The 13,948-nt window shown below is 47.1% G+C and overlaps 1 protein-coding gene across 1 annotated transcript; it reads left to right on the top strand.

Moving 5' to 3' along the window:
- The first annotated feature begins 159 nt into the window (after positions 1-159).
- Positions 160-12,458, top strand: parp12b (poly (ADP-ribose) polymerase family, member 12b). Its single transcript, XM_054625016.1, has 9 exons — positions 160-497; positions 774-835; positions 1,430-1,565; positions 7,988-8,237; positions 8,530-8,622; positions 9,032-9,158; positions 9,250-9,418; positions 10,145-10,262; positions 10,879-12,458. Exons 1-9 carry the CDS (start codon positions 246-248, stop codon positions 11,031-11,033), a joined length of 1,362 nt encoding a protein of 453 aa, XP_054480991.1. The 5' UTR covers positions 160-245; the 3' UTR covers positions 11,034-12,458.
- Positions 12,459-13,948: the final 1,490 nt, after the last annotated feature.

The raw sequence follows: 13,948 nt of genomic DNA, 5'->3' as shown, positions 1-13,948 counted from the left end.
GCTCGACTGATCTCAGGTCAGAAACACAAAGAGGAAGAAAAGATTGAGAATGATGAATGAATGAATCATTGTAACAATGTGTTGCATTATTAGAACTCATTTCTCCTCCACCAGCTGCTCTGATTGGTTGTGTGGAAGAGGGCTTTTACTTTGACAGGCTGGGGGCGGAAGTGTGTCGCTGATGTACTCAGGTAGAGAGCGGCACAGAGAGGCAGAAGCCGAGCAGAGGCCGAGCAGAGAGCGTGATGTCGGGCTACAGCAGAGAGGTGCATCTGGCCACCAGCGTCCTCTGCAGCAGCTCCGGGTCCATGCCGCTGCAGCAGCTGCACCACCAGCTGCTGCAGCGCTGCACCGTCAGCGAGGAAGACTTCTGCTTCATCCTCCAACACTGCCCACGCTTCCTGCTGGTCCGCAGGGAGCGGCTCCAGGACTGCACGGTGGTGGCGAGAACCTCCCTGCGGCTGTGCAGCAAGTACGGCCGGGGGGAGTGCAGGGAGGAGGAGAGGAGCAGGGAGGAGGAGAGGAGCAGGGAGGAGGAGAGGAGCAGGGAGGAGGAGAGGAGCGGGGAGGAGAGGAGCAGGGAGGGAGGGAGGGAGGGGAGAGGAGCAGAGGAGCAGGGAGGAGGAGAGGAGCAGGGAGGAGGAGAGGAGCGGGGAGGAGAGGAGCAGGGAGGAGGAGAGGAGCAGGGAGGAGAGGAGCAGGGAGGAGGAGAGGAGCGGGGAGGAGGAGAGGAGCAGGGAGGGGAGGAGAGGAGCAGGGAGCAGAGGAGCGGCTGTCAGCAGCTGCACCTCTGCAAGTTCTTCATCTACGGAAACTGCAGGTTCGGGAAAGGCAGGTGAGTCTCGCAGGCTTCATAGTCTAATTCTAGATCTTAGTGATTGAGGACTATTTCCTGTGTTCCCTCCGCGGAGGAGTGAAGAGACGAAACGAAAGTGAAGGAAACGAAACTCTTCCTGAGAAGTGAAACCTAAACGCAGAGCAGGACACAGACTGCTGTTTGGACTTTACATGATTCTCAGGTTTTCAGACACAAAAAGAATCTATTGATTGACAATTGTTTCATTATTTTATTTATAAACTGAATCTTTAATAGTAACTTTTCACAATGTTTAACAATCGTCAACTCGATCGATCGATTATTTGAATGATGTTCAAATGATTTGATAATAATAACAATGAAAGATTCCTTAGTTTTTAATGTATTAATAGAGTAAAACACTGAGTTTCTTTATCATAGATAATCAGCACACGTGAAAAACACTGGATTCATTTTTCAAATAAATGTTTTGATTGAGTGAGAACAATATTCTCTTTTTATTAAAACAAGTTCAAAGACATCAAACACAAAATCCAACTTTTATATAAATTCATATAAAGTATTGACTATAATTGATTGACTGAGATCTCGTTAACTTCCTGTTTGTCACAGGAAGTTGTGTAAATTCTCCCACAACATTCGCTCAACTCATAACTTTGAAGTTCTGAGAGATTGTTCGCTGCACGAACTCAACGAGGACCAGCTGTTCCTGCTGCTGCTGCAGAACGACCCGGCACTGCTGCCTAAGGTAACTCACTCACCTGTGAGACACTTCACTCACCTGTGAGACACCTCACTCACCTGTGAGACACTTCACTCACCTGTGAGACACCTCACTCACCTGTGAGACACTTCACTCACCTGTGAGACACCTCACTCACCTGTGAGACATGTGAGACACCTCTCTCTCACCTGTGAGACACCTCACTCACCTGTGAGACACCTGTGAGACACCTCACTCACCTGTGAGACACACCTGTGAGACACCTCACTCACCTGTGAGACACCTGTGAGACACCTCACTCACCTGTGAGACACCTCACTCACCTGTGAGACACCTCACTCACCTGTGAGACACCTCACTCACCTGTCATATACATCTGACCGACCTGACACACCTGTTTTAAACCTGTAACACACCTGACTGTGTTTCTCTTTTTGTATCTCTTTTAACTGAATCTTTTGGACATTTGAAGACGTCCTCTTGAACTCTGATGGACGCCTCACTCACCTGTGAGACACGTCACTCACCTGTGAGACACCTCACTCACCTGTGAGACACCTCACTCACCTGTGACACGTGAGACACCTCACTCACCTGTGAGACACTTCACACACCTGTGAGACACCTCACTCACCTGTGAGACACCTCACACACCTGTGAGACACCTCACTCACCTGTGACACGTGAGACGCCTCACTCACCTGTGAGACACCTCACTCACCTGTGAGACACCTCACTCACCTGTGAGACGCTTCACTCACCTGTGAGACACCTCACTCACCTGTGAGACGCTTCACTCACCTGTGAGACACCTCACTCACCTGTGAGACACCTCACTCACCTGTGAGACACCTCTCTCACCTGTGAGACACCTCACTCACCTGTGAGACGTCACACACCTGTGAGACACCTATGAGACACGTCACTCACCTGTGAGACACCTCACTCACCTGTCATATACATCTGACCGACCTGACACACCTGTTTTAAACCTGTAACACACCTGACTGTGTTTCTCTTTTTGTATCTCTTTTAACTGAATCTTTTGGACATTTGAAGACGTCCTCTTGAACTCTGATGGACGCCTCACTCACCTGTGAGACACGTCACTCACCTGTGAGACACGTCACTCACCTGTGAGACACCTATGAGACACCTCACTCACCTGTGACACGTGAGACACCTCACTCACCTGTGAGACACTTCACACACCTGTGAGACACCTCACTCACCTGTGAGACACCTATGAGACACCTCACTCACCTGTGACACGTGAGATGCCTCACTCACCTGTGAGACACCTCACTCACCTGTGAGACACTTCACTCACCTGTGAGACGCCTCACTCACCTGTGAGACATCTCACACACCTGTGAGACACCTCACACACCTGTGAGACACGTCACTCACCTGTGAGACACCTCTCTCACCTGTGAGACACTTCACTCACCTGTGAGACACCTATGACATTACATTACATTACAGTCATTTAGCAGACGCTTTTATCCAAAGCGACTTACAGGAAGTGTATTCAACATAGGTATTCAAGAGAACTACTAGTCACCAGAAGTCATAAGTGCATCTCCTTTCTTAAACAAGCATCTTAAAGCATAAGCCAGAGCAAAAGTATAGTGCAGAGGCAGATTACTACGAAAACAATAATTGCAACAGACTAATCCGAATATAGTAAGTGCTACAAACTACTACGAATAGGATAAGTGCAGTAAACAAATACAAATTCAATAAGTGCAGCGAACTGATACGAATACAGTAAGTGCAGCAACTAATACGAGTGCCATAAGTGCTACGAGGAAGGCTCCGGGTAGTACTTCTTGAAGAGGTGAGTTTTCAGCCTGCGCCTAAAGATGGGCAGCGACTCTGCTGTCCTGACGTCAGTGGGGAGTTCATTCCACCACTGAGGGGCCAGGACAGAAAAAAGCTGTGACCGGGTGGATCGGCCGCAGGGACCTCTGAGCGACGGGGCAACCAGTCGCCCGAGGCAGCAGAGCGAAGTGGTCGGGCAGGGGTGTAGGGCTTGACCAAGGCCTGGAGATAGGAAGGAGCTGTTCCTTTCACTGCCCTGTAGGCTAGCACCAGAGTCTTAAACTGGATGCGAGCTCTTACAGGGAGCCAGTGTAGGGAACGGAGAAGGGAAGTTGTGTGAGAGAACTTGGGGCGATTGAACACCAGACGTGCTGCAGCTTTCTGGACAAGCTCCAGAGGTCTGATGGCCGACGCCGGGGCTCCAGCAAGTAGTGAGTTGCAGTAGTCCAGGCGGGAGATGACCAGAGCCTGGATGAGCACCTGCGCCGTCTCCTCAGTGAGGAAGGGGCGAATCCTCCTGATGTTGTAGAGGAGGAATCTGCAGGAGCGTGTGACCGATGCAATGTTTGCTGAGAACGACAGTTGGTCGTCCAGGGTCACACCCAGATTCCTCACAGTCCGAGTTGGCGTCACCACGGCATCATCAATGGTGATGGACAGGTCTCGGTGCGGGCAACCCTTCCCCGGGAGGAAGAGTAGCTCGGTTTTGTCCAGGTTCAGCTTCAGGTGGTGTGTCGCCATCCACTTCGAGATGTCAGCCAAGCACGCAGCAATGCGTGCCTCCACTTGGGTGTCACCGGGAGGAAATGACAAGACCAGCTGGGTGTCATCGGCATAACAATGGTAGGAGAAGTCATGGGAGCGAATAACAGAACCCAGAGATGTTGTGTAGAGCGAGAAGAGAAGGGGGCCCAGAACTGAACCTTGTGGAACCCCGTAGTCAGCGTGCGTGGTTCTGACACGGTCCCCCTCCATGTCACCTGGTAGGATCGGCCTGTCAGGTAGGATGCAAGCAGGGAGAGTGCAGAGCCTGAGACGCCCATCCCCTCGAGGGTGGAGAGGAGGATCTGGTGGTTCACTGTGTCAAACGCCGCTGACAGGTCCAGGAGAATCAGGACAGAGGAGAGAGAGTTCGCTCTCGCAGGGTGAAGTGACTCTGTCACCGCAAGGAGGGCCGTCTCTGACGAGTGACCCACCTTGAACCCGGACTGGTGGGGGTCCAAGATGTTGTTCTGGCGGAGGTAGGAAGACAGTTGTTTAGAGACAGCGCGTTCAAGTGTTTTGGATAGAAAGGGTAGAAGAGAAACCGGTCTGAAGTTCTTGACATCAGAGGGGTCAAGTGATGGTTTTTTCAGAAGGGGGTGACTCTGGCAGTCTTGAAAGCCGAGGGAAAGCATCCCGAGACAAGAGATGTGTTGATGAGGTGGGTGAGGAAAGGAAGGAGTTCAGTGGCAATAGACTGAAGAAGAGGGGAGGGGATCGGGTCAAGGGAGCACGTGGTGGGGCGGTTAGATGTAACAAGGTCAAGGACCTCGTTAGGGGAGAGGGGAGCAAAATAGGGTAAGATGGGGTGTGGAGAGGGAAGGGGGAGCTGAGGGGGAAGAGCTGTAGAGGGTAGGAGAGGGAGAGGGGGCTGAGAGAAGGAGGATCTGATATCGTTTACCTTCTTGTCAAAGAAGTTGGTGAAATCATCCGGGAGAAGGGAGGAAGTAGGAGGAGGGGGTGGGGGTTGGAGGAGTGAAGAGAAAGTTTCAAAGAGTTTTTTAGGATTGGAAGCAGAGGTTAGGATTTTCGAGCGGAAAAAAGCCGCTTTAGCAGTAGCTAGAGAGGAGGAAAAAGTGGAAAGGAGAGATTGGAAGTTAAGAAGGTCCTCCGGGAGTTTGCCTGTTCTCCATTTACGCTCAGCCGCTCTTAGTCCGACAGCCATGGGGCAGGAGGAGTTGGCCGTGCAGGCCTGGAGGTGAAGGGACAGAGGTTGTCCAAAGAGGAGGAAAGGGTGGAGAGGAGAAGATCAGTAGCAGTATCGGGGGATAGAAGAGAGAAGGATTCAGGGTCAGGGAGGGCAGAGGTAACGGAAGAGGAAAGATCAGCGGGGGAGAGGGAGCGGAGGTGACTACGGGTAGAAACCATGTGGGTAGGTGGAGGAAGTAAGAGGAGAGGGAGAGGGAGTAGGACATGAAGTAGTGGTCCGAGAGCTGGAGGGGAGTGACAGAGAGGTTAGCGGTAGAACAGTGTCTAGTGAAGATAAGATCCAGCTGGTTGCCGGCCTTGTGGGTAGGAGGAGAGGGAGAGCGATAGAGGTCAAAGGAGGAGAGGAAGGAAAGCAGCGGTTCTAACTTATCAGTCTGGATGTTGAAGTCGCCGAGCATGATGAGCGCGGAGCCATCGTCATGGAAGTGCGAGACTAGTGTGTCAAGCTCCTCCAGGAACTCACCAAGAGGGCCTGGTGGGCGGTACACAACAGCAATGGTGAGCTTGACTGGATAAGTGACAGTAACAGCATGAAATTCAAAAGAGGATGGGGAGAACTGTGGAACAGAGACAAGAGAGTATTTCCATTTTGGGGAAATTAGCAGGCCAGTGCCACCACCTGGCCTCGCAGCTCTGGGAGTGTGAGAGAAGGAGTTCACATCTGACAGAGCTGCGGGTGTGGTGGTGTTTTCTGGTGTGATCCAGGTCTCAGTTAGAGCAAGAAAGTTGAGGGAGAGCAAGGATGCATAGCCTGAGATGAACTCAGCTTTCGGCACTGCCGACTGGCAGTTCCAAAGCCCCCCCGACACCACTTGCTCACCATGGGCTGAGAGAGTGGGATAGATGGGATTAGTGGGGTCACGGCGCCTGGGAGTGACCCACTGTCTACGTGACCACCGGACAGAGGAACAGACAGAAATAGGATGCAGACACATGGTAGTCAATATAAACAAATTACTGACCCGTACAAGTACACGCTCGAGAAGTCTTTGAGACACCTCACTCACCTGTGAGACACCTATGAGACACCTCACTCACCTGTGACCTGTGACCTCACTCACCTCACTCACCTGTGAGACACCTGTGAGACACCTCACTCACCTGTGAGACACCTCACTCACCTGTGAGACACCTGTGAGACACCTCACTCACCTGTGAGACACCTCACTCACCTGTGAGACACCTCACCTGTGAGACACCCTCACTCACCTGTGAGACACCCTCACTCACCTGTGAGACATCTCACACACCTGTGAGACACCTCACTCACCTGTGAGACACGTCTCTCACCTGTGAGACACCTATGAGACACCTCTCTCACCTGTGAGACACCTCACTCACCTGTGAGACATCTCACACACCTGTGAGACACCTCACACACCTGTGAGACACGTCACACACCTGTGAGACACGTCACTCACCTGTGAGACACCTCACTCACCTGTGAGACATCTCACACACCTGTGAGACACGTCACTCACCTGTGAGACACTTCACTCACCTGTGAGACACCTCTCTCACCTGTGAGACACTTCACTCACCTGTGAGACACCTATGAGACACCTCACTCACCTGTGAGACACCTCTCTCACCTATGAGACACCTCACTCACCTTTGAGACACCTGTGAGACACCTCACTCACCTGTGAGGCACCTCTCTCACCTGTTTTAAACCTGTAACACACCTGACTGTTTCTCTTTTTGTATCTCTTTTAACTGAATCTTTTGGACATTTGAAGACGTCCTCTTGAACTCTGATGGACATTTTCATTATTTTGTGATGTTTTATGAACAATCTTATAATTGAGATAAAAATCTGCAGATAATTTCCCCTCTGAGACTCTTTATATTCTTTATATTCATGTTTATATTCATTATATTTATATTCATATTCATATTGATTGACTCTTCCTCTTCTCTCTGGTCTTCACTCAAACAGGTGGTTTGTCTCTTCTCTATTTTCACTCTTTCTCTCTCTTCTGGAAAAAGAAACAGAGTAGCTTCAGTCTGAGGACGAAGATCCTGAAACAGTTGAGACTCCAAATGTCAGAGTAGACTTCATGTGTTAACACGGTATCAAAGAAAACATCTGAGAAGATGAAAAGGTGAAGAGAAGCACCGAAGAAGCTCAAACAGAACCAGAACGTTTATAAAGAAATGAAAAAAGAACAAAAAGTACAAACAAAAAAGAACAAATCAGAAGGTGTCGTTGACTGAGGGAAGGTACCTCAGAGGTAAAGTGAAACTATTTGTTCTGTCAGGTTCCACTGTTCTATGAATATGTATCACGTTATCCAAAGAACCCTGTAAACATTCTGTGTTCACATCACGAGAACACGATGTGAAGGCTGATCACATGATTCATGTGTTTAATAACGACCAACAGACCAGATGACAAAGGTCTGTATCTATTAATAACAATATTAATAAGTGTTAGTTATGAGATCAACATTCTAATAATGAGTGTTAGTTATGAGATTATAAATGAGAGACCATATATGATGATGATGTGTGTGTCTCTCCTGTGTTTCTTATGACTACCTCTGTATATTTATGAATAGCAGTACTTTATTATGAGATGATTAGTCATAATTATGAAACCACCTTGTGTGTTGCGTCCATTGATGCGTCTCTGTTACTTCCTGTCTCAGGTGTGTCTTCACTATAATAAAGGCTCCGGTCCTCACGGCGACTGTAACTACCAGGAGAGCTGCTCCAACGTCCACCTGTGTCAGCACTTCCTCCAGGGAGACTGTCTGTTCGGACGCCGCTGCAACCGGCAGCACGCCATCGAGCAGCGCGGCCGCCGCATGTTGGAGGAGCGAGGACTGAGCGGAGGAGTCATCCAGGAGCTGCCCGTCATCTACCGGAACATCCACCTCCTCACCGTCGCCGACGCAGGTGACATCACCATACCTGTTCTCCTCACTGTCACTTTAAACCTCCACCTCCTCACCTCCACAGGTGACATCACCACACCTGTTCTCCTCACTGTCACTTTAAACCTCCACCTCCTCACCTCCACAGGTGACATCACCACACCTGTTCTCCACACTGTCACTTTAAACCTCCACCTCCTCACCTCCACAGGTGACATCACCACACCTGTTCTCCACACTGCGTTCTCTGCATCCAGGTTCACTGTAAACAACCAGGTGGTTTTGTTGACAATTCGGTTGTTTGTGTCCGTCAGAGACAAGTCCTGATTCTTCTCAAACTGTGGATCAGACGGACCAGAAGGAGGACATCTGTCTGCACTTCACCAGAAACATCTGCAAGTTCCAGAGTGAGTTTAGCTTCATGCCGTTCTCCTTACCTGACAGTCCTCCTCTCACCACACTGATTGGCTGAGAGGAAACACACTGATGTTTATGTCATGTGATCCTCAGGTGAGAGCTGTTCTGCTCAGCTTCATTTAAACTCCACTAGATGGCAACGTCTCTTCATATCTCAGTGACTCTGAACTAAACTGATTGTCAGCAGTCTGACATCTGAAACAATGACATCAAGTTTATATAAAACACAAAATAAGTCCAATCCAGATGAAAAACACTTTTTTTTCTTTTTTTTTTTTCTGCAGAACACACTAACCTCTTCGTATCGTTGTTTCTTTTTACTTTAATAAACATAAACAGCTTTTTATTGTGGTACTCATACAATAAAGTATTGAAATGCTCTCCTTCCTCTCTGTGGAGACAAGTGTCGCCTTGTTCACTTCCACCTTCCCTACAAATGGGAGGTGTTCGACGGCGTCACCTGGACAGACCTGCAGCACATGGAGGACATAGAGCGAGATTTCTGTGACCCATCCAAGACTCAGAGGTCAGAGGTCATGTCTCGCCTTTGTTCAGGTTTTCTGATAATCTGCTGTTGGTGAAGTGCTGATTGAAACTATTCGTTGCTCTGATTTCAGTTGCGGCGATCAGCCCGTCAACTTCCTGATAATGACTCGAGGGTGGCAGCCCGTCCGCCGTCTCTCCACGGTTTCCTCTGTAACAAAGCCACCTCACTACATCCTGACGACTGTCTGGTTGTGGTACTACAAGGGGGACCAGAGGAACTGGATAGAGTATGGACAGCCGGTGAGTCGGACTGCTGGGGGGAGTGTTAGGGTAAAGACTACAAGGTTCAGGAGTTCAGGAGTTGCAGAGGTCTAAGGACTTGCTGCAGGCCTGGGGACTAGCATCGGAAGGTTTAAGAATTAGCTGTAGATGTCTGGGGTCTAGCTGTGGACGTCTGGGGACTTGCTAAAGGTCTGGGGACTAGCATCGTGAGGTTTAAGGACTAGTGGCAGAGGTATGGGGACTAGCCGTAGAGGGCTTCGGACTAGCTGTGGAAGTCTGGGGACTAGCTGCAAAGATCTTGGGACTTGTTGCAGGTCTGGGACTAGCTGTAGAGGTCTGTGGACTAGCTGCAGAGGTCTGTGGACTAGCTGCAGAGGTCTGTGGACTAGCTGCAGAGGTCTCTTGGCTAGCTACAAATATCTGTGGACTGGCTGAAGAGGTCAGGGACTATCTGAAGAGGTTTGGGACTTGTTGCAGGCCTGGGGACTAGATGTAGAGGTATGGGGACTAGCTGAAGAGGTCCAAGAACTAGCTGAAGCTGTCTGATGACTAGTGGAAGATGTCTGGGGACTAGCTGTAGAGATCTGGGGACTAGCTGTAGAGATCTGGGGACTAGCTGTGGTGGAATGGGGGCTAGTATGTTTAAACCTAAAGGATTAGAAGTCTTTTGACCAATCAAATCAATGCCTACTAGGATTATAATATTTGCATATCAGTGGTCTAACTGTTTTCTGCCTCTCTCAGGATGAAAAGCAGCGAACCACATCAGTGACATCACAGACTCTGGAGGAGGCTTTTCTGTCTGGCAGAACCGAAGTCAAAGTGGTGAAAGGCCAAAGACAGTATGTCATCAGCTTCAATGGTGAGTCTGTCTGTCATCTCCTATCAGAGAGGCAGTGGGTTTCAGAGTCCAGAGTCAAGACAGGTGAGTCAAAAGTCAGGTCTTAAAACAAGCCCTAAATCAAGGCACATTCTAAAACAAATTCAAAGATGGGTTGGTCCCAAGTTAAGACAGGTAGGTCCAAAGACAAGTCCCGAGTCAAGATAGACAAAACGCAAATCAAGTGCCCCGACCCCAAGTAAGTCCCAAGTCATGAAATGTAAATCTCATGACAATAAGTCCCAAGTCACTTCCTAAATTAAGTTCCAAGGAAATATTGGTAATTCTCACAAGTCCCACATCAAGACCAACAGGTCCCAATGCTAAGTCCTAGATTTGTGTTTTGAGTCCTGAACAAGTTGAAGGTGCCTTTCACTAGATTTAATAGTAATTTAAATTTAACAGTTAGTTTCCTCAAAATTAAAAACGTTCTTTTTACTTTCAAACTCATGGCGCGGTATCCCTGTGACTCAGTTCGTTGTGTTTAACTTCTGATCTGAAGTTTTGCCCTTTGGCTTCAGCTTTTTGTTTCCCAGCGCTGATTGAATGAAGGAGGAACTCTTCTCAGTGTTTTTTTCTGTGGTCTCTTTCGTTGCAGACATGTACCAGAGGAACCCCAAACACAAAACCAAGAGGAGAGTTTGTCGTCGACCTCGCTTTGTCTCTGTGGCCGAGGTGGAGAAACAGAAAAACCATGAACTGATGAGGACCGGACCGAGTGCCTTATCATCGTTAACCACATCTGGACTTTAAATATGTCCGTCCCCCCCCCGCCTATATTTGTACGTCTCACAGCCAAATTGAGAACCCCAAGGGTTAGTTAAACCAGATAGCCAGTAGGACTGTTTAGAGGATCTTGTTGTTAGGGTTAGTTAAACCAGATAGCCAGTAGGACTGTTTAGAGGATCTGGTTGTTGGGGTTAGTTTAATCAGTTAACCAGAAGATAAACTGGTTAGTTGGCTGTTGACCTCACTTCCTAGTTTTTACCTGCTGCCACAAACGCCAACAAGGCACTCCTTAAACTGAAGGCCAAATTCTCATAATGCTAACATTACCATCGTGTCTAAGCTAATGTTGGCTGGCTTTGATGGTTGCATGCAACACAACCTGCAATTACATGCTAGCACAATAACATGCTAGCTGTTAGCTCAATGGGTCTATTTAGTGCTTTAAGAACTGTTTCTATTTCCTATGGGAGAAATAAGGACAAATGAGTGGTCTGTGTTTACTTTGTGTTAATGAGTGGTCTGTGTTTACTTTGTGTTAATGAGTGGTCTGTGTTTACTTTGTGTTAATGAGTGGTCTGTGTTTACTTTGTGTTAATGAGTGGTCTGTGTTTACTTTGTGTTAATGAGTGGTCTGTGTTTACTTTGTGTTAATGAGTGGTCTGTGTTAATGAGTGGTCTGTGTTTACTTTATGCTAATGAGTAGTTTGTGTTTACTTTATGCTAATGAGTAGTTCCTTTTTACTTTATGCTAATGAGTAGTTTGTGTTTCCTTTATGCTAATGAGTAGTTTGTGTTTCATTACATTACATTAGAGTCATGTAGCAGAGGCTTTTCTCCAGAGCGACTTACAGTCAGTAGTATGTTACATATCATTCACCCATTCACACACTGATGACAGGCTACCATCAAGGTGCCACCATCAGACTCTAACTAACATTCATCATCCAGTCCACACCGATGGCCTTCAGGAGCAACTTGGGGTTAAGTATCTTGCCCAAGGACACATCGACTGCTGAAGCCGGGTATCGAACCACCGACCCTCTGATTGGAGAACTACCTTGCTCTCCACTACGCCACAGCCGCCCCGTTTCCTTTGTGCTAATGAGTAGTCTGTGTTTCCTTTGTGCTAATGAGTAGTTTGTGTTTACTTTATGCTAATGAGTAATTTGTGTTTACTTTATGCTAATGAGTAGTTTGTGTTTCCTTTATGCTAATGAGTAGTTTGTTTCCTTTATGCTAATGTGTAGTGTTTTCCTTGTTAAGTCAGTTTGAATTCTTCATGCAGGTCAAACACTGTTGATAACTTCACACTCATGTTACATGTTTTTACTTTATTTAAACTATTATGTGTTTTTATTATTTTTCATAGTTGCACCAGTTACTTCATATTTTAGTATCTTTTTACTGCGTTGGACTTGTATACCGTCATGTCAATAAACTTCAATAAATTCAGAATGAGTTGTCATTTAATTCATATTAATACCATGTTAGCGTAGCCACACTCTATAACTGATATTGCTATTATTAGCCTTAATGCTAAGTTAGCTTAGATGCTAACTGTGTAGAGCTAAGTGGGTCCGACAGGAACTGGTTTGAAGAAGACTGAGGTCGTTAAATAGAAACACCTCTGGGGGCGCTAGAGAGCCACCATAGCTCAATAACTATTAATATATATAATAATCATTATGCTCATTAATGAACTGTTGGTTCGTGTTTCTTACACAAACATGAATATTGTGTTCATGTTTGTGTAAGAAACACAAACCAACATTTATATTTATATATAAATATATATATATATTTATAAATATAAATATATACAGTGGGTTAAATAAGTATTGAACACATCACCATTTTTCTCAGTAAATATATTTCTAAAGGTGCTATTGACATGAAATGTTCACCAGATGTCGGTAACAACCCAAGTAATCCATACATACAAAGAAAACCAAACAAATAAGTTCAGAGATTAAGTTATGTGTAATAAAATGGAATGACACAGGGAAAAAGTAGTGCAAAAAGGCATGGAAAGACAAGACAGCAGCTGAAATCTATCAGTAATTAGAAAGCAGTCCTGCCCCTTGTCAGTGCAAATGAATATCAGCTGGTTCAGTCCCAACTGATGGCCTATAAAAAGGTGTCTCACTACCAAGGTGTCACACAAGAAACATCTCATGATGGGTAAAAGCAAAGAGCTCTCTCAAGACCTTCACAACCTTATTGTTGCAGAACATACTGATGGCATTGGTTACAGAAGGATTTCTAAACTTCTGAATGTTCCAGTGAGCACTGTTGGGGCCATAATCCAGAAGTGGAAAGAACATCATTTCACCATAAACCGGCCACGACCAGGTGCTCCTCGCAAGATTTCTGACAGAGGAGTGAAAAGAATTATCAGAAGAGTTGTCCAAGAGCCAAGGACCACTAGTGGAGAGCTTCAGAAAGACCTGGAATCAGCAGGTACAATTGTTTCAAAGAAAACAATAAGTAATGCATCAACCGCCGTGGCCTGTATGCACGCTCACCACGCAAGACTCCACTGCTGAAGAAAAAGCATGTTGAAGCTCGTTTAAAGTTTGCTGCACAACATTTAGACAAGCCTGTGAAATACTGGGAGAATATAGTCTGGTCAGATGAGACCAACATGGAACTCTTTGGAGGCCATAATACACACCATGTTTGGAGGTCAAATGGCACTGCACATCACCCCAAAAACACCAGACCAACAGTGAAGTTTGGAGGTGGAACATCATGGTGTGGGGCTGTTTTTCAGCATACGGCACTGGCAAACTTCATATAATTGAAGGAAGGATGAATGGAAAAATGTACCGAGACATTCTTGATAAAGATCTGCTGCCATCTAGCAGGATGATGAAGATGAAACGAGGGTGGACATTTCAGCAAGACAATGATCCCAAACACACAGCCAAGGAAACTCT

The sequence above is a fragment of the Anoplopoma fimbria genome, chromosome 23 (genome assembly GCF_027596085.1).
Source record: "Anoplopoma fimbria isolate UVic2021 breed Golden Eagle Sablefish chromosome 23, Afim_UVic_2022, whole genome shotgun sequence".
Lineage (NCBI taxonomy): Eukaryota > Metazoa > Chordata > Actinopteri > Perciformes > Anoplopomatidae > Anoplopoma > Anoplopoma fimbria.
This window is presented reverse-complemented; position numbering and strand designations above follow the sequence as displayed.